The following is a 20408-nucleotide window of genomic DNA, read 5'->3' on the forward strand; positions in this document are numbered from 1 at the left end:
TCACATTTCAGTAGCAATAATTATGTCAATTTCTTTTATAGCATTAACAAAAGAACAGTGTTGCGCAACTTTTCCCCAGAATTAATTTTCAGCATATATAATACACGTAAGGAAAGTTAAGGTGATAAACAATTCCCCACGTGCATGGACTTCCTTAATCATGTAAATTACAGGTGTAATGTAGTCATGTTGGCAGGTAAGGATGTCACGAGGTTAAATCTAGCACATGCAGATGTTGGTAGTACCATTCCATTATACCATGTAAATTTCAACCTCTCGAGTAATCTGATTTCAGAAAGTAAAACAATTAAAATTGCAAATAAAAATGAAGGTTTGTAAAAAAAAAAAAAAAAACATGTACAGAGATTTTATTTTTAAAAATATATAAACAATGTATTCGAAGTACAGCTAATCAGCCCAAGTTATTCAGATTTGGTCAATATATTAAAGCTGAAATTAAGGTAACAATAATTTTAAAAAAGACATAGATATGCAAAACGTAAAGTAAATAAGAAAAAAACAACAAGTTTAACAACAAGATGACACATTAACAAAATCAGACTAGGTCAATAAATCGCATATCTTTATAAAATTTGTTATTAAAAGATTAGGTTAACTTTAACCTATTATCACACATTATAAGAGTCCGGATTTAAATTCAAAGACAACTGAAATTTAAGAAAAATTATATGTATATATATATATATATATATATATATATATATATATATATATATATATATATATATATATATATATATATTAAATGCTAATACAATTCATAACTATCTACTTACAAAGCAAAATGGTTTTTTTTTTCAGTGATTAACGTTGATGATGTCAAAACTTAATCATTTAATGAAGTAGTCTTTTCATTATCAGATCATGCTTGTTATAAATTTATGAAATTTGGTCACAGTTAAACAGATCATATAACGAAATGTTTCTATCAATTTGATATAATTTGACTATCTTGTTTATGCATAAAGGTCAGATCAAGGTCACTACCTTTTTTCCTCAACCTAACGGATGATAAAAATGAATGCAGTTATCTGCAGGTATGTAGATATCTGTTTAATAATTTGATCATCCGTTGTAAGATGACAAACCTGCGTACGTCCGGTGACCCGGCGCAACCGCAAACGTACCGCAACGTCATTATTTTTAACGAGTCTCGTTACGCTTTTATTTTCTCTACCTTATAAATCAACAGAAAACATGAAATATTTTCTTATTTCTCATTTGATGAATTCATTTTAGGAAGCAAACATTAACATTTTCTCTCCAATAAATTTTTTGGGGTAAACAAAATTCGAGTTTTTGCTATCCGAAAGTCAGGTAACTGTGAAAAGTCCGTTACCATAATTTCGTACACATTTTACAACTGTTGACATCAGATGATTTGTTATGAGTACTTGTTATCAAGTCCATGTGTTTTCATTCTAGTTGAAATACTAGTCAAAAACCCTGAAAAACTGAAGCTATTGTCTCCTTTAAAGAGTATAGTTTTTGTTTCAGCAGTTACTTGGACTGAAATTTTCTTTGTCTGAGATTCTTGGCAGTATGATACATATTCGCTGCACCGCGTTCACGTCAAAATTCGATATGCCTGCGTAGTTAGATTGTTATGGCTTAAAAAATAAATTTATGCTATTTCTATATTTCAACTCGAACACAAGTGAAACTTGCACAAAGGTTATACTCAATAAAAGGAAACATGAGCATATATTGTTTGATATATTTTAATATATTATCAACTTTAAGTCTACAGACACTTTGTAAGTAGAAGTTTGGGTTTTTTTGATCGCCGAGTTTATGTCTGCGCTGGGTTCCCCAACCATCGGCTAGTTTTGGTACCGTAAAAAATAAAATACTTAATATTTTTACATTTAACTTTGTAAAATTATGTGTTGTGGTTTGTTCAATGTTTATGCCAATTTTCATAAATATCCGTAACTTAAAACGGAAAATATCTGGGTTATCTCAATAATTTCCGGACAACCTTCTTAAAGTTCATATTGTTCAATGAAATTATAGAATACCAGAATGTCTATTAGCTTATTTTACAAAATTGAAATATTGTTTTGCCCGCATTTCCTCTAACTTTCTTAAATTTAAAGATATTTTGATTTTTTAATGCTGCGAATATTAAAACATTTCTGATTTTTACATATTATGAAACTTTATATAAAGATATAAATTGACAGAAAAGCTAATATATTGACCATATAAAATAAGAGAGAAAATAAGATTTTAGTGATTTTTCATACAAATCTATTTATACAATGAGCATTTAGAAAATAAAAGCTAATAAAAATATTATTTGATAGCAAATCGTATTTTAAAAACATATTCTGAAACCCAAGTATCTTATCACTATTTCACATTAGTTGAAAAAATCTAAATTCTAAATGCAAAAGCTGATGATTAGTAAATGCATGAGTTCAAATGTTTCCTGTCACAAACTGGTGGATAGCTGCCAGAGCACGGGAATCAAATCCAACGATATCCATCGTCAGTGGATCGTCTGGATCTGTGAGAGAAAATCCATTACTGACCAATTGGCATACAATAAGCCGAGCATCTGTGATCCCAGTTACAGTCCGGTATCTTTTTATAGCCTCTGACAGGTGTATGACACCGGCATTAGGTTCCGAGTCAGTATACACCACAAACACATCATACTTTTTCTTCTTTTTAATGGCATCCAAAAGTGGAGCGGCACAGTCTGCCGTAACGGGTGGCAAACGAGAGGGAGAGCATTTTTTCAACACCTCATCGAGGTCATCTTGTGGTGAAATTGGTATCGGGATAAGAGTCGTATTTTCTGTTGATAGGTCTCTATGGTTGGGGACGTTGACATGCTGTGGCAACGGATTACCAGGATAGTCAACGGCATCAGAGTCTTGTTCCGCTCTAACGGTTACCATTTCCATGGCAGCCACAACATTCTCGTCACTTACTGATGCCTGGTCTTCGTTGTTTGTGGTGGCATGTCCTCGATTTCCAGAAAAAGCAACGACATCACAGTTTTGTTCAGTTCTGACGGTTAACATTGCCATGGCAGCTGCCGCATCTCTGGCGGTGATGATCGGAGTTCCCATGACGTGGGCATTCATTGAACCACTCACGTCTATCGCCAGAAGGTATCGTTTTCCTGTGGTGGCTACGTAGTCGAAGGAAAGATAGAATGCTTCTTGCAAAGCATTACTAATGTTTGGATTCACCTGCCAATTTAGTCTTCCTGATTCACATTGGCCTTTGGAGTAAGCCTTAAGAGCCACCAACAAGGTAAACGGATGAATCCTAGCTGATTTACGTAATTGTGCGCTTTTCAGCTTATCTACAACTAAACCTTCTTCAAAACTATTAGTATTTGTACTAGTATTTGATCCCAATAGACCAAGACTAGAAATTTTTCCTAAATTTCTAATCAAGGCTGTCGTTGGCATGCGCCTTATCAATGCTTTCCATACCTTTGCAGAATTCAATAGCCTACTTGGCACATGCTCTCGAGCCAGATCTGGATTATATCTCAAAATCATTTCACTCATTATTTTTTCATCGTCGCAGTTTTTAGCATCATCGTATAATTGAAGTCGGTCAATAACCTTTCTCAATTCCGATTGTTCAAATCCCTCCTCTCTTCTTGCCAGTTCCAATTGACTTTGCCAATTGTTTTCTCTATCTCTCTGGCCCTCTTTAGGACAAAAATAATTAACCAGGTATCCTAGGGCATCATAGCTCGTTTTGATGTGACACAGACGGAATACGTCCTTATGGGTGAACCCAAATCTTGACTTGTATTTTGTCATATGGTAGGCCAACAAAGGAATACCACCTATTTTATTTTTGTAGTTGTGGTACCACATAGACACCCCCTTGCGATGGGCTCTTCCCCATCCTTTATTTTCTGGATTAACTTTCTGGCAATACTTGATAAACTGGAAAAGGTGGGTCGGAATTCGACAAACATCTGACAGGGCCTTGTAAGCTGCTTCTTTTGTTGCTAGGTCATCACAGCGGCAGCACAAAGCAAGAGCAAATAGGATTGGGTTGACTTTGCAAGCTCTGTTTTGCAAACTGAATTCTCTTATAGTGTCCACAACGTTCCGTCCATTACCTTGGCTGATTAGTCTGAAAGACAATAATAACTATATAGAACCGAGTACCGACAACACTTTGGAATGTACTAGTATCTTTTAATGGAATATATATATAATCCTGTCTTTCTATATCTCTTTTTTGATGGCATCTTCGCTAGCCAAGGGTTTCTGATCCGCACCGCTCTCCATGAAGCGGTGCGGATCAGAAACCATTGGCTAGCGAAGATGTTTTGATGGATATTTATATATTTCTTTTCAATACCTCGTGTAATAGAATGTTTGTTTAAGGTCAAAGTAAATGAACTTGACAAACCTTTCTTTTTAATTTATTTCACGTTAAGATTGCCTAATTTATTTTATGTAAATTGATATCTAGTATTTATTTGGCGCATCACTTGGATGTCTTAACGGTTAAGAACGTGTTTTATATACCGCTATGTGGTAGATAAATCCCATGTGTAATAGACCTTCCTTTAAACATTACAATTACATTACAATTGGCGTATCCATGAAGAATTTTGGACAGAAGTGTAAAAACCTTCACATTATTTAATATTATAAATCTTCAAACCATCTACGATAAAAGTCAGTGTTTTAAAGGCATTTTCTTTAAACAGTGTTTGAAAATATTCTTTGCTAAGGGAGAGATTTGGCTTTTTATGCTTGATTTGTTTACTTCATGTAAAAGATTTGATAAAGTTCTCCACCCCCTTTAGCGTGTTAATTCTGATCGGTGGTGTCCGTTTACTTGGAGATAACTGCAAAATTTATACATGTAGTAATTATTTACAGAGTAACCATGGAGATTCAATTTCGTTGTTTCCTCCTCCCTCTGTGTATTAGTACAATTTCAAAAGAGTTGTAGAACATTGATATACTTTATCATATTTACATCTACCAAGTATTATTTCCTTTATTTCTTACGGAAATTTATAGTTGATTCATAGCTCTATAGAAACAGCCAGACAGACATTGACACGCCCTGTTTTTCGATTGGTCGAAACCTACAGCGACCTAAGAAAAATCACAGACTGAACGAAATAATCATGATGATGTCAGACTCAAAAGTCTCACAGTCCTGAGACATTTAGCTGTTGACTCTATTTATGCTATACATCCCTCTGGATATTTGATATTGCTTTTCACTCCCCTTTGCAATATTAAGCCCTATTAGTCATATCAAATATCTCATGCATTCTTTAGTTGATCAGTTAGAAAGTAAAATGTGGTCTCCATAGAAGTGATTATTAAAGTACCTTAGGATGCACTTAGCATTTTCCTTTTTAAGCTCCCTCTGGTCGATAAAGAAGGTGCCGCTCTCCGACCCAAGGCACAAAAATCGATGGAAGCGAGTTTCGTCCGGTGTTCTGTTGACATACCCTTCCGCGTTATTCCGAGTCTGATCCGGAGTGAGGGGCAATGTGATGGACACTTCCTCACCCTCCTGGATAGACATAGCTATGCAAACTTCCTCCTCGATATAAAGATCTGTTTCACTCATTTTTTTAAGCTATGCTTTGGTCAAACCCTGAACAACACCTTGAACCTCGTCGATGTAAAAACCTGGAATTCTAGTTTCGGTTTGAGTGAATTTAAATAGGTCAATCATAAGTACATGTAACCAAAAAATAAACAAAAAGTCCTTTTCCTGCATGATCACTCTGCTCGGAGAATAACAGGATGAAAGTGGGTTTTTTTCACAGTATACGAGGGTTGTTAGAAAAGTTCGCGGACAAGTTTGATTGTGAGCGGACTATTCGCATGATACCAGCGAAACTTTTCATATTTAATCTTGACGTATTTTCTAAGAAATATGCAAAGATTTGTTTATTTTAAATGGACCTTAAAAATTATACAGATTAATTATTTTGATAAAATATGTTTCACGGAGCATGTCAGTTTTTAATTGTTATATATTTTGAACGCATTTTTCCCTCTTAAGAAAATGTACAGTTTAAGAGCATAAAAATAAACGATATTTCATATGAGATCACAACAAGTTGCTGTCCTTTAAAAAAAGGACTGCAATACGTGGACCATTTGCATGTATTTCCAACGAAAACGTGAAAGCCTTAAGATTATCAGAGATTCAACCGACTCTAGCCCTCTGCTTTTAACCACTAAATTTGTACGTTGTATTACGTATACATGTACATGTATGTATAGCCCTGACTTTTTATCTCAGAATTTAAAGGATTCATACTTCTAAAATAATTATGATCTATCTATGAATGAAGTTTGCATGTATAGTATCAGACATTCGGTGAATTCTACTATTTGCGCACACATTACGATTCGCACTACTTCGTTAACTATGCAGTGACAGCTTTGTGTAAATTAAAAATTTCATATTTTGATGCATTTTTCTTGAGATTTTAACTTTTATACAGTGACATAATTATTCAGTCATACTGAAATGCTTAAAACCTAAAAAGTTTAATCGGGAAGTTCTCTAGCCTCGCCTACAATAAAAGTAAAGTTAAGTGTACATGTGTATTCGGAAAACAACAAAACATTGCAAATTATGCTATTTGATGCATGTTGTAGTTTCGGCATAACATTAACTTATTTCATAATACTGATAGTTCATATCACATGCCAATCATTTCTTTAAAAGGAATACTTTGTTTCTGTATTGTTTACCGACAACTTTACAATTAATGATACAGCACCTTTGAACCTACATGTATGTGTGCATATAGCACGGAATCCCGATCCCGATTCAGATAAACGTGTGTTAGCCTGGTTCCCTGAGCTACCCATTACGCACAGGAACAAGCTAGCTCAAGCGCGGGCTAAATTTTCCCCATAGCATCCGGTTTAACCTCGCTTATATATTTTCTGCGTGGACCTCAGGGTCCACGCAATAAGTTATGAAGGTCATTTTGTGCAATTGAATTGGAGAATTTCTTACCGTTTTATCGCCAAATATGGACGACCAATGCTAGAAAAATGAGTCAAAAACGTTAATGTAATTGGACACCTTGGAGCACCGGACTGTCATGCATTTCGTGTGCACACAGAAAAATTTTCGGTGGAGACCAAAAGGTTCTTAGATACTGCTATTTTTATAGGACAAAGGTTTACAATTGGAACCACAAAAATGGAAATCCTGAAATCTTGAGCTCTTGCAGCACCCCACTTACAGCCCGGATCTTGCACTTACGGATTTCGCTTTATATCCTTATCTGAAGTCGAAACTGCGTGGACAGAGATTTTCGGACTTCAATGATCTACGATTTGACACAAAAGACATTATACAAAAATTTGACAAATAATGGTGTGAACATGCGTTTTATAAATGGGTTATTGGCATGAAAAGTATGTGAACTTAAAGATGTTTACTTTGAGAGTGACAAGTTTAACTTGCCTTTCAGTAGTTTGATTTCACCTGACGTCGTGGAAATAGGAAATGGTGCTCCGTAAATCCAATTCATGCAAAATAAATATCTCTATACTTCTCTACAACTTCAAAATCATATGATTTTTTGCATATTTATTTTCCATTGGAAGTCATTTAATAAAACATACGTCATCCTACGAAGTGCACAGTAATTTTGCCGTAAATCACTTTAAAATTGTCCGCGAACTTTTCTAACAACCCTCTTACAATTCTATTAATAAAGGGTTGCCTGGGATGGCCAACCAAAACAACATAAAAAGGTAAATTCCATTATTTAATTAATTTTGATATTGAAACATTTTCAACAAATTCAACACTCGATAACATTTTGCATTAAACGTACATGCACTAGCATCTGTTTCAATGCTTCGTTATTTCATTCAATAAACTGCACAGTAAAGCCTTTTCCTAAGATATTTTGATATCTCATTCAATACAGGCATCTATATAGTTTGATTTTTTTTTAAAAAATAAGTCGCATAGTCTGCATTATGATTTCGTCTGAAACTATTGACACGTACTGATGGGTATAATTCAGTGGTATTTTCTTTTACAATGAAAATATTTACTATATTACTAACTCATTACATAAACAAAATATTCTTTTCATCGTAACGAAACTAATTATTCATTAAAACAGAGGCAAAATTATTACACTCGATTCAAACCATGTCGTTATCTTTGTAAAAAAAAGTTTTCATTTTGCTTATTGAATTTTGACATTCTTGATTGTGCCTTTTAGCGAGTTCGTTTGTTTTCTATAGAACTAATCCAATAGATTGTTTCGCGCCATTTTTGAGTATTAATTTCTTTCTCTGAAAGTTCAGTGACACTAGTGCATCTGTGTATAAAAAAAAATTTAATTTTGGATATCACTGAATAGAAATTTGCTGCAAGACTTTTCCAGGTCAAAAGGGCTCAAGGATAACCCTGTAAATTATCTATAGTTAATCAAAAATTCTGCTTTATAACAGCACTTGCCCATTTAGACCAATAGCTAAATTCGATTTTGAAAAGAAAGAAGAGGGAAACATAAACGGAAACTCCAACATGTATTTTGTTTTTAAAAAATGCAAAGGCTTACCCAGTACATTGATTGTTCGTAAAAGGTACAAATATGTCCATTTATTAAACAAATTTAAATCAAAAAGTTCAACGTTTGTTTAGGTTATTCTTGAGCAGAATCACATGTGCGTGCTCAAATGTTTCCTGTCACAAACTGGTGGATTGCTGCCGGGGCACCAGAATCAAATCCAACGATATCCATCATCAGTGGATCGTCTGGTTCTGCGATGGATAAGCCATTGTTGGCCAATCCACATACAATGAGCCGAGCATCTGTTATTCCAGAAGCAGTCCGATATCTTTTCAGGGCTTCTGACGGAAGTATGGGACCGACGTTCATCTCCGAGTCGGTATACACCACAAACACATCGTACATTTTCTTATTTTGAATGGCATCTAAAATTGGAGCAGCGCAATCTAATGAATCAAATTGCATTTGAGAAATTTTTTCCGACAATGCTTCGAAGTTATCTTGGTTTGGAATGGATACTTCCCTGATGTTGATATATTCTGTCAATCGGTTTCCAGAAAACGCGACGACATCGCAGTACTGTTCTCGCCTACCGGTTACCATTGCCATGGCAGCCGCCACATCTCTGGCGGTTAGAATAGGAGTTCTCTTTTCGTGTTCATTTACGGATCCATTCATACATATCGCCAGTAGGTATCGTTTCCCCGTTGTTTCTACGTGGTTGATGGTAACATAGAAAGCTTCTTTTAACGCGTCTCGCACCTTTGGATTCACCTGCCAGTTCAGTCTTTGCTTTTTTGATTCACTTTGGCCTTTAGAATAAGCTTTCTTAGCAACCAACAGAGTTATAGGATGAACCATAGCTGTTTTTAGCAGCTCTTTGCTCGTCAATTTATCTACTGTTAAACCTTCACCAAAACTGTCAGATTCTAACAGATCAAGACTAGACATTTTTCCTAAATTTCTTATCATGGCCGTCATTGGCATAAATCGCATTAATGCTTCCCATACCTTTTTGGAATTCAACAGCTCAGTTGGTACATGTTCTCGAACAAGGTACGGATGATGTTCCAAAATCATCCGCTTCATCATTTCTTCATCGTGGCAATTTTTAGCATCGTCGAAAACTTGAAGCAAGTCGATAACTTCCGCAAGTTCCGATTGTTCAAAGCCTTCTTTTTGTTTTGCCAATTCCAGGTGCTCTGACCAATTTATATCTGTCTGGTTTTGATTACGACAGAAGTGATAAACCAAGTACCCCAGGGCATCGTTGTCTGTTTTGATGTGACACAAACGAAAGACGTCCCTATGGGTAAACCCAAATCTCGACTTGTACTTTGTCATGTGGAAGGCCAATAAAGGAATGCCACCTTTCCTATTCCTATAATTCTCGTACCACATGGATACACCTTTACGATGAGCTCTTCCCCATCCATCCCCATTAGGATTTACATCTTGACAATACTTGATGAATTCAAAAAGGTGGGTTGGAATTCGACAAACATCTGACAGGATCTTGTAAGCGGCATCTTTCGTTTTATGATCGTTACAGCGACAGCATATTGAAAGAGCAAATATAATAGGGGTAGCTTTGCATGCTTTTCCTTCTATGCTGAACTCTCGGATAGTCTCAACAACTTTCAATCCTTCACCCTTGTTGATAAGTCTGTAATCATAAAAAAACGACTTTATTGGAGAAAAACGCGGTAGCACTTTGCAGTTCTATTAGTACAGATAGACCAAACCATTTCACCACATTAATTCAAATACTAGTATATATCAATATTCAGAACCTATTGATAATATTGAAAGACTATAATGAGACATAAAATTATTTGCTATCTGTATAAAACGGACTAGTATTTCGACACTTATTGGGAGTTGATTTTAATCAACTCTCCTATGCAGTCACTCTGGCAAACCGATTGGACCTAAGCACAAATCATCACCGCTGACAAGAGTTAGTTCTTGAAAATAATCGATAAAATCGATGTAATGTACGCTGAAGCATTTTTTAAAAAGGAAACTTATTTATAAATACCTAAGAAATAGTCAGATTTTAAATAGTACGAACAATTTAGAAGTTTTTTGCAGTCGTATGTATTCATACGACAGGGTTCAATAAAGTCTTGTTCAACCATTGGCTGTCTCCGTAGCCTAGGTTACGCAAGCCGTTTGATTCGTCGTAGAAAGTATTGACAAACGTCTATGACCTAGACTACTGTCTCCGTAAATCTCCGACAAGCAGAGAGTCATTCTACATTTAGAGGTCGCGTCATCAAGCTATCACGTGACCTGGTGTACACATGCTCTTGCTTGTTGGAGATTAACGGAGACAGCCGAGCATCTTGTTGAACGAGACTAGAGTTCATTATTGCTTGGATCCATACCATTTTTGAATATTTCGATTACTTATACATAGTTTGATGGAATCAATTCTATCTTTAATCATTACGCAACACGATTCATACGGGGGTTTTCTCAAAATCCTTGTCGGAAAAGTTCGATAATTCATATTATAAAAATGTGCATAATTCAAAGACAAATTACAAACTTCTTGCCAAGCAAAGTAACATGTCGTTGATTTTAAAATGAATAATAATCGATAAAATCAACTCCCGTCAGTACTTCAGTACTTTGATTTTTTAATGTAGTTACATATGGACATTTTTTTCCTTTTTTGAAAGTACAATGTATAAGGAAGCTCACTGGTGGAGTGAATTTTGAACAGCAATTGAAAAAATGTTGGTGGAAAATAATGATTGGAAAAACTGTATTAGATGGTTATGAACAATCTGACTGGACACGTCTTACATTTTGACGATAAGCTGCAGATTTGTCGATTTCGACATATTAACAAAAAGCCTTGAAGAGTTTACTAACATTATGATTAGAAGTATAAATCAAAAGACAATTTTTGGGAGTTGATTTTAATCAACTCTCCTATGCAGTTACTCTGGCAAACCGAAAGTGAAACAGTGTTTGGACCTAAGCACAAATCATCACCACTGACAAGACGTAAATCTTGAAAATAATAGATAAATTCGGTGTATTGTATGATGTACCATCTTTTTCAAAAGAAAGGTATCTATTAATACCTTGAAAATAGTCAGAGTACGAATAATTCAATTGATTTTTGTAGTTGCATGTATTCCTACGCTAGAGTTCAGTATAGTCTCGTTCAACCAGACGCTCGGCTGTTTCCGTAAATCCCCGACAAGCGGAGAGTCTCTCTTGGTAGTCGGAGATTAACGGAGACATCCGAGCGTCGGGTTGAACGAGACTAGAGTTCAAAATTGCTTGGATCCAGACGTGTACATTTCGATTACTGATATACACAGTTTGATGGAACTAATTCTATCTTTAGATATTACACAACATGATTCATATGGGGTTTTCTCGAAATTCTTGTCGGAAAAGTTCGAGAATTCACATTATAAAAAATTGCATAACATATCGTTGATTTTAAAATTTATAATAATCAATAAAATCAACTCTCGTCAGTACTTCGGTACTTTGATTGAGATACCTGCTCATGTCTCTTAATTGCCAAAAAAAATCCGTCGCAGATGCTCAAGAAGTCATTTAATATTTACGAAAAGAATTTGAACAATTATTGGACTTTTCGATCGCCTGGATACAGAACCGTTGAAAAAGCTAAGATTATGAGAAAATTGCGATTGACTTTATCAATTTGCAGCAAATAGCGGTCAACATTAAAATTACGATTATTTGATTACCATACACTTATGCATGTATATAGTTTTGCAAAGATACATGCATATACAAAATTACCTGTCGATGCAACCGACATTTTCCCGGCATGTCAGTTCAATTTCATCGGTGTGGTAGGTGCCACTCTCTGTCCCCAGACACAGAAATCGACTTAGGCGAATTTCGTCGATCGTTTTGGGGACATTATGGATTTGACTTCTTTCCGACTTACTTTGGGTTCGATCCGAGTTTAGAGATTCTTCTGGCTCCTCGAACTCGTCCTCCTTTAAAAAATCATACATTTTACGTTTCGAAGAGTCTTACACAATGAAGACGCCTTTCGAGAGGAATTCCCCGTACCCATAATTAGAATACCGGTAGTTTCAGTTTTGAAATGGGAATACTAGTACATTGGCGGATCCAGAGGGGGGGGGGGGGGGGTCCGGGGGTCGGAACCCCCCCTTTCTCTGGGACATATGAATTTTTTTGAAAACGTTTAAGGCCTACTTAAAGGCAATTTTTCCCATTTATAATAGAAATACTGTTATTATCTCAAATAAATGCTTTTAAAATTGCTTATTTAAAGAATTTCGTACTGCGTCCCATAATTTTGTTCTTACATGAAAAAAACTAATCGATTTTTATCGAAATAAAGTACATTGTACTCCCCTTCAGCATATGGTGTTTACTACACTGAGTAAAAATGTGGAAAATGAAAGAAAAATACATAAAATTAAGCAGTATCGCTAAAAACACAGATTTATAATAACATCCACAATGTATTTTCTACTCTATTTCTTTTTAAGGTAAGCTAGGTTTGCGGTTACAGGGAGATAACTCACACATTTTCATTGTGACGTAACACCAACTACCCTTTATTTCAGTTATGACGTCAAAATTTATATGACGTCATTATTGATTTCCGTTTTTTTTTATTTCGCGGGTTTTTTTTAGTTTCAATGAAAAAATAAGAGAACACACGCATTTTATTAATTTCCACGAAAACGAAATCCGCATCGTATGGTTTTGAATAGTGTTTTAGAAACATCAGATTACACATATTCTAAGATACGTTTTTCCTGAAATCGGTGGACTTGAAAAGGTTTCAAATAAGATGTTTTCGTTAACATAATAGTAGTCCAAAATTAAGACTTTTGTTGCATTTTATTCTAATTTTAGATAGTTCATCAGAAATTAATAAAAGTGAATCATGATATTAATAGTAATATTATTTTCAAACATTTTAAGCATAAATAACCCCCATAATAGTCATATATAAAATGTACATATTTTCACGAAATTGTTTACATTTCATCAAAATGAAAATTGGAAATCATGAACTTTGACCTTTTTAAAAAATTGGTTATAGTTCATATACAGTTTTGTCAAGCCATCGAGTAAAACGACGTTCAAGTACGAGTACACGCATTCGTTTTACTTTAAAACCGATTTCAAATGTATTGTTTAGTTAATTAACTAAAGTAATTATAAAAGATGAGTTTTACTTCGTTTCATACGAAAAATACAAAGAAAATTACATGACCCGCTTATGCGGGTTATGCTATTTTTCTGGAATGCTAGCTACCTTCATACCCACATAAAAAAACACAAAAGAAAGTTTCTTTTGTTTTGTTTCCAAGAATCGGAAATTCTGTTACAAAAATACCGTGTAAAGGGTTTATATGTAAACCATTATGAAAATGTCAAGCTTTTCTAAATATGATCGCATTTGTACTAGTGCCAGATGATGTAGCGCACCCATTACAGAGGTCACATCAAGTTCCCTGGAACGACAATTGCTTTTACCACTGTATTACACACGTACCATTTATTCAGCAGATAAATTATTCCCATTCTTTTGTCATATCCTATCAATTAGACCTTTATTTAAAAAATCAAAATTGATAAATAGTTCAGAATTAATTTAAAAACATCAAAGACATAAAAAAATTACCAAAATATCCATTTTTATAATAATTTGTCGTAATTAGTCTGAGTTATTTTTTGTTTTTTAGTGTTTCTTTTCTATCAAGCATAGACGCACTTTCTCATTGCTGGAGACTTGGGTTTCTTGAGGTTAGATATTATGCAAATCTTCCTTACCTAAACCAAAACGGCAAAACGCTCATTAATGCAGTGCACTCTGCTGTTGAAATAGATGTGAAATAGATAGTGATGAGATAAATGTTTATTAAATACAGTTGTATACGCACGGAAAACGTTAAAAAGTCCTTGTTTATTGACAAATGATGAATTTTGCCCATATTGGTTTTCATCAAATGGAACCCCCCCCCCCTTTTTCAAATTGCTGGATCCGCCTCTGTAGTAGATGAAAGTAGGTGGAATTTAAAAATATTTATGCATTTAAGGTGGTTTACTATACCTTGAGATAATTTTTTAAATCAGCAGAATAGGACTTGATTATGAAAAACATAATGAAGTATATAAGTCAAATAGCCGAAAATGATCATGTTTTTTGTGTGGGGGGGATATGATTTCATAAAATTTGATTCTGTAATTATGAACAGAATCCTCAAGCTGATTTAAACACGGGATATGCGTTTCACAAGCCCGATACTTTAGCTACTGAGCTATGGTGAAATTCAAAGAACTAGATACATGTACAAACAATTTCACAAAACATTTAAACATTTTGTGACCTAATGTCAGATGGAGTTGGAATTTTTGACAGCAAATAATAAAATCTTCTCATTTGGGAGAGAAAAGATACCAATATTGTGTAAATAAGAGAAAATGATATTCAATAAAAAAATTTTTGGATTGATGAATTTCTTCCTTTGCATACTACTTTACGAAAAGTAACGGAACTTCCAAGTTTAAAACAATATAGATACAGGTAGCGGCTCACTTAAAATGATAGTTATACTCAAAATATTCATCTTTAACCAAGATAGATTTTTTTTTCATTTTTCTTAAGAATAGTGGTCATTTCTGTATTTATGTTCTATCGGGTATTGTTGTGCAATAATGCCCAACTGATTTGGTGATTGAACAATATTCGCTGATCAATAATTTTAGACGTTAATAAAACTTACTTTTCTTTTTGCGTTGCATCGACTCTAAGGCAAATATGAATAACGCTGGTGGTTGATGGCGACAAAATTCCCACTTTTGAATCAAAGTTAAATCTTTATGCAGGGGTCAGCCCAGGACTGTTATAAAGTTTAACTCCATACAGGGGAAATTCCAATCCCTTGGGCTTCTGGCCCTGAAAACAATCCCCACTCTTCACACCGATCCTGCCAATTCCAGGACTGGCAGAAGGATTGCTCACAAACCAAAGCTCAAACGCCCACCATTACTTGAAATGAAAGACTTTAAAAGCACTAGTTATATTTTTATGAACACCCACCAGAGATGTGTTTCCAAGGGTTGATGTTATGCAAGTAGACATTACAACATTTAGAAAACAAAACGTCAACACAAATGGTATGGTGTTTATTTTTTGAATGTTTATACAAAACAATAATGTCTATTTATAGAACAAATTTATAAAATTAGATAAATTTTATTGCTGTCAAAACATGACTTTTAAAATAACAATGAATTATTATTCGTAAATACAGTGATAAACATGTACATCATATCAAAATATATTTACAATTCAACACTTCCATTGTCACTTTCATTAGTTTGTGCTTCAACGTATGACGAAACAGGGCCACTGGGGAAGGGGTCATTTTTGTGAAGTTTCCGATATATTACAGGTTTATTATCTAATTGAAACTAATATTCTTTAAGGTATAAAAATCCTATTATGGAGAGATTCGTACGTTGGCAATCTTGGATACTTATATCCCCCTCCCTCCTACATTATTATTAACAGGACCTGATGATCAGTAAAAGAGTCAAATGTTTCCTGTCACAAACTGATGGATAGCTGTTGGAGCAATGGAATCAAATCCAACGATATCCATCATCAGTGGATCGTGTGGATCTGCGATAGAAAATTCATTACTGGCCAGTCCACACACAATGAGCCGAGCATTAGCATTCCCAGACCTTGTGCGATATAATTTCAAAGCCCTTGACGGGTGAACGGAACCATCTTCATTTACCGAGTCGGTGTACACAACAAAAACATCGTACATTTTCTTATTCTCAAAGGCATGTATTATTGGAGCAGCGATATTTGTTTTAGCATACGGCAATTTAGAACATTTATCCAACACTGCATCGAGATCATCCTCAGGAGAAATCGAAAAATTGGTTATGTTGGGATGTTCTGTCGATTGTATTCCAGAAAATGCAACGATATCGCAATTTGTTTCACTTCTACGGGTAACCAATGCCATGGCAGCAGCTGCTTCTAGGGCGGTTATACTCGGGGTTCCATTCACATGGGGATTTTCAGGATCACTTATGCATATTGCCAACAGGAACCGTTTTCCAGTGGCTTCTACGTTTTTAAACGAAAGATGGAATGCATCCCTCAAAGCATCTCTCACGTTTGGATTCTCCTTCCATTGTATTGTTCCTTTTTTATTACGGCATTTTGAATATGCTTTTTCAGCAACTAGTAAGGTTAAAGGATGGATCCTAGCCCCCTTAAGTAGTACTGAGTTTTTCAACTTATCTATTGTTAAAGTTTCTCCAAAACTGTCAAAATCCAACAGGCCGAAACTAGACATTCTGCCTAAATTTCTTAGCATGGCCGCTATTGGCATGAACCGCATCAGTCCGACCCAGACTTCTTTTGATTTTAATAGACTCGTTGGTACGTGCTCTCGAACAAGGACATAAAGTGGACGCTTTTCTTCATTGTCACACTTCTGCACAATTTTCAAAACATTGCTTAAAATCATACGCTTCATCATTTGTTCATCTTTGCACCTCTTCGCATCATCGACCAATTGTAAAAGATCTATAACTTTCTTTAGTTCCAATTCATCATATTCTGTCAAATTCTGTCTTGCAAGGTTAAACTGATGTTGCCAATCATCTTCTCTGTGACCATTTAGACGATAAAAATGGTGAACTAGGTATCCCAGTGCATTGTAGTCTGTTTTGATGTGGCACAGACGGAAAACATCCTTGTGGGTAAACCCAAATCTTGCCTTGTACTTGGTCATGTGGTAGGCCAATAGGGGTATCCCTCTATCCTTATTCTTGTAGCTATGATACCACATGGACACTCCTTTACGATGAGCTCTTCCCCATCCCTTCCCCTTGGAGTTCACCTCTTGGGAAACCTTGATGAACTTGAAAAGGTGGGTTGGAATTCGACAGACATCTGACAGGGCCTTGTAAGCTGCTTCTTTCGTTTCGGGGTCAGTACAGCGGCAGCACAAGGCAAGGGCAAACAGAACGTAGTCGGATTTGCAAGCTCTGTTTTCCACGCTGAACTCTCGTATAGTTTTCACAACGTTTATTCCATCTTTGCTGATTAATCTGAAATATACATAGTTAATAAGAGTATAATTGTGTGCCGACAATCATGCTATAAAAAAACCTTTCCGTTTTATGTTGGCAAAAAAGGTGGTGTTGCAGATCTTAACCGTTTTCCCCTTGCAATCGGTAAATACATGTGTGTAGAATTACCCTGTTTATAAAAAAAATATCAAATTCGAAGACTTTTAAAGAAGTAGAATGATATGACCAGCATCCATACTTTATTTCTTGGTGGTTTCCGTGTCCGGAAAGATATTTGAATAAAATTATGCCTTTACATGTAACATACCCGCAATGGTCGTCTATGTAGCTGTGTCTATGCGTGTAACTAGAGATAATTATTACATGCATTGATGCGTAACAGGCATTTCAAAATCTTTCTCGGTTACGAGATTAGAACTATTTCTTCTTCTTCTTCTTCTTCTTCTTCCTATAATGTGCTGGCCTCGATTTCCGAGTGTTATAGCACGCATCGAACACAGCTAAAAGCCTCCTATTTACAGTTAAAATCGGGTAAAAACAATGGTCTGCATGTCACTTAAGGGTCATAGGACACAGCTAAGGTGTTGTTTAGCTGCTTCTTGAAGCCATCGATGGTACTGGCTTCTTTAACGTCATCTGACAGGCTGTTCCAGTCCCTGATGGTCCTTGGGAAGAAGGAGAACTTATACACGTCTTTGTATGTTGGTGGCTGACGGTATTTGCTGCCCCTTGTGCGAGTATCCCCTGGTGTTAGATATGATGTTGCTGGGATGTCGATGAGGTCGTTCCTGATCTTATACATCATGATGAGCCGTGATCTTAGTCGGCGTGTTTCGAGGGGCTCCCATTGTAGGTCCTCCATCATAGATGTTACACAGCCTGGTGTTCTTACATTATAGTTGCCCTTGACAAACCTTGCAGCTCTCCTCTGGACACCCTCCAACAGTTGTATTTGGGCTTGCTGATATGGGTCCCAGACAGTCGCTGCATACTCCAGGGTGGGCCTGACGATTGTACTGTAAGCAGCTGATTTAATGTCGGCTCTACATCCCTGTATGTTGCGACGGAGAAAACCTAGGGTCTTGCTTGATTTGGCTCGGACATTGTTGATGTGTTCCGTCCAGTTCAGCCTGCTGTTTATGGTTACACCTAGGTACTTTCCACTGCTGACTGATTCGAGGGTGTGGCCATGGAGGAGGTAGTTGTTGGTTATGGGACGTTGTTTCCTGGATACATGGATGACTGTGCATTTCTGGGGGGTGGAATTCCATTTGCCATTCTCGTTCCCATTTCTCTAGTGACTTCAGATCTTTTTGGAGCTGCTCAGCATCGGCTCTGGAGTTTATTTTCCGATAAAGCAGACAATCGTCAGCAAATAATCTTGCGTCTGATGATGTATGCTCCGGCAAGTCATTGATATAGGTGAGAAATAGTAATGGTCCCATCACAGTACCCTGGGGAACCCCTGAGATGACATCAGCTCTGGTAGAGGATTGACCCTCTAAGTTGACTTGCTGTGTCCTGGAAATCCTTGATCCAGTTCCATGTATTACCTCTGATACCATAGAAGTGCAATTTGTGTAGGAGGCGCTGGTGTGGCACTTTGTCAAAGGCCTTGGAGAAGTCCAACAACACTATGTCTACTTGCTCTCCATGGGCCAGTGACTTGGCCACCTCGTCCACTGTAATCAACAACTGCGACTCGCATGATCGTCTTGCTCTAAAACCGTGTTGCTGGTCTGCCAGAATATGGTTACTGTCGTAGTGATCCATGATTTGGCTATGTACGATATGTTCCAACAACTTACATGATATGGAAGTTAAGGAGACTGGGCGGTAGTTTGAGGCTAAGTGTCTCTCTCCTTTCTTAAATATGGGGACAATAGATGCTTCCCTCCAGTCATCTGGCACTTTTCCGGTATCAAGTGAGAGTTGGAACAGTTTTGTCATGATTGGGGTTAGTTCTGGTGCAAAGTCATGGAGGAATCTCGCTGGAATTGTGTCTGGTCCGGTTGCTTTGTGTACATTTAGGCCCTTCAGGAGCTTGCATACACCACTTCTTCCTATGCGGATGTTGTTCATAGAAGGATGTGGGCTATCTCCTTTTGATGGCATGTCTGTTAGGTCTTCCTTTGTGTAAACCGAATGAAATTGGTTGTTTAGGATTTCTGCCTTGGACACTGTGTCACTATGGAGCAGGCCATCTGGACCCTTAAGTGGAGACACGCCGCCGGAGTCCTGTTTTTGATGTTTAATTTAGGACCAGAATCTCTTTGAATCTTCACTTATCACTTCCTGTAGGTATTTTTCCCTTGCCAGTCGTATCTCTCGCTGGCATGATGTTTTCAGTTTGTTGTATCGATTTCTGTCTCTGTTGTTTTTGGTTCTTCTTGCTTTTTGATGTGCTCTAATTTTTCTTCTTGTGAGCCTGTTTAGGTGGGTATCAATCCATGGATGTGATGGCCTTGATCTAGTAAACTTAGTTGGTATATGTTTCCTCATCAAGTCATTGATCATACCCTTGAACTTGGCCCATATTATTTTAAAGGGACTTGGACACGATTTAAGATCAAAAATTTTAGTTTTATTTTTTATGTATAAAATGGTTTACTGGTGCATTTTAAATGATTGACCAAAATATTGAATGTTTAAGTCAAGCTACAAGCGAGATACAGAGGTAAGATTTGGTTGTTATGAAAACAAAGCTCGAGTCTTATAGTTGTTTACAAAAAATGTAATGAAGAGAATAATCATT

General features: G+C 36.2%; 4 protein-coding genes across 4 annotated transcripts; all 4 read right to left on the reverse strand.

Moving 5' to 3' along the window:
- Positions 1–806: 806 nt before the first annotated feature.
- LOC117684464 (RNA-binding protein RO60) lies at positions 807–5795 on the reverse strand. The gene is made up of 2 exons (XM_034456869.2): positions 5363–5795; positions 807–4137 (listed from the first exon to the last, which is right to left on the reverse strand). Exons 1-2 carry the CDS (start codon positions 5605–5607, stop codon positions 2445–2447), a joined length of 1938 nt encoding a protein of 645 aa, XP_034312760.2. The 5' UTR covers positions 5608–5795; the 3' UTR covers positions 807–2444.
- Positions 5796–8548: 2753 nt separating this feature from the next.
- On the reverse strand, positions 8549–12626 carry LOC105341141 (RNA-binding protein RO60). The gene is made up of 2 exons (XM_034456872.2): positions 12341–12626; positions 8549–10211 (listed from the first exon to the last, which is right to left on the reverse strand). The coding sequence occupies exons 1-2, from the start codon at positions 12559–12561 to the stop codon at positions 8708–8710; spliced, it is 1725 nt and encodes a 574-aa protein (XP_034312763.2). The 5' UTR covers positions 12562–12626; the 3' UTR covers positions 8549–8707.
- A 3160-nt stretch (positions 12627–15786) lies between these two features.
- Positions 15787–17679, reverse strand: LOC109620331 (RNA-binding protein RO60; the record flags this gene model as incomplete). Its single annotated transcript, XM_066065175.1, has 1 exon — positions 15787–17679. A coding segment is annotated over one exon (1551 nt), but the record flags the coding sequence as incomplete, so codon positions are not given.
- Positions 17680–18209: 530 nt separating this feature from the next.
- On the reverse strand, positions 18210–19768 carry LOC136269827 (uncharacterized). The gene is made up of 2 exons (XM_066065176.1): positions 19169–19768; positions 18210–18905 (listed from the first exon to the last, which is right to left on the reverse strand). The coding sequence occupies exons 1-2, from the start codon at positions 19766–19768 to the stop codon at positions 18210–18212; spliced, it is 1296 nt and encodes a 431-aa protein (XP_065921248.1).
- Positions 19769–20408: the final 640 nt, after the last annotated feature.

The sequence above is a fragment of the Magallana gigas genome, chromosome 7 (assembly GCF_963853765.1).
Source record: "Magallana gigas chromosome 7, xbMagGiga1.1, whole genome shotgun sequence".
Taxonomy (NCBI): domain Eukaryota; kingdom Metazoa; phylum Mollusca; class Bivalvia; order Ostreida; family Ostreidae; genus Magallana; species Magallana gigas.

Excerpts from the sequence above, each read along its gene's own strand:
- LOC105341141 (XM_034456872.2), bottom strand. The coding sequence starts at position 12,561 with ATGTATGATTTTTTAAAGGAGGACGAGTTCGAGGAGCCAGAAGAATCT. Across the intron at positions 10,212-12,340 it reads AATGTCGGTTGCATCGACAG|ACTTATCAACAAGGGTGAAG; the intron begins GTAATTTTGTAT and ends TTATGATTACAG.
- LOC136269827 (XM_066065176.1), bottom strand. The coding sequence starts at position 19,768 with ATGCCATCAAAAGGAGATAGCCCACATCCTTCTATGAACAACATCCGC. Across the intron at positions 18,906-19,168 it reads TCAAGGATTTCCAGGACACA|AAATGCACAGTCATCCATGT; the intron begins GCAAGTCAACTT and ends TCCACCCCCCAG.
- LOC117684464 (XM_034456869.2), bottom strand. The coding sequence starts at position 5,607 with ATGAGTGAAACAGATCTTTATATCGAGGAGGAAGTTTGCATAGCTATG. Across the intron at positions 4,138-5,362 it reads AATGCTAAGTGCATCCTAAG|ACTAATCAGCCAAGGTAATG; the intron begins GTACTTTAATAA and ends ATTGTCTTTCAG.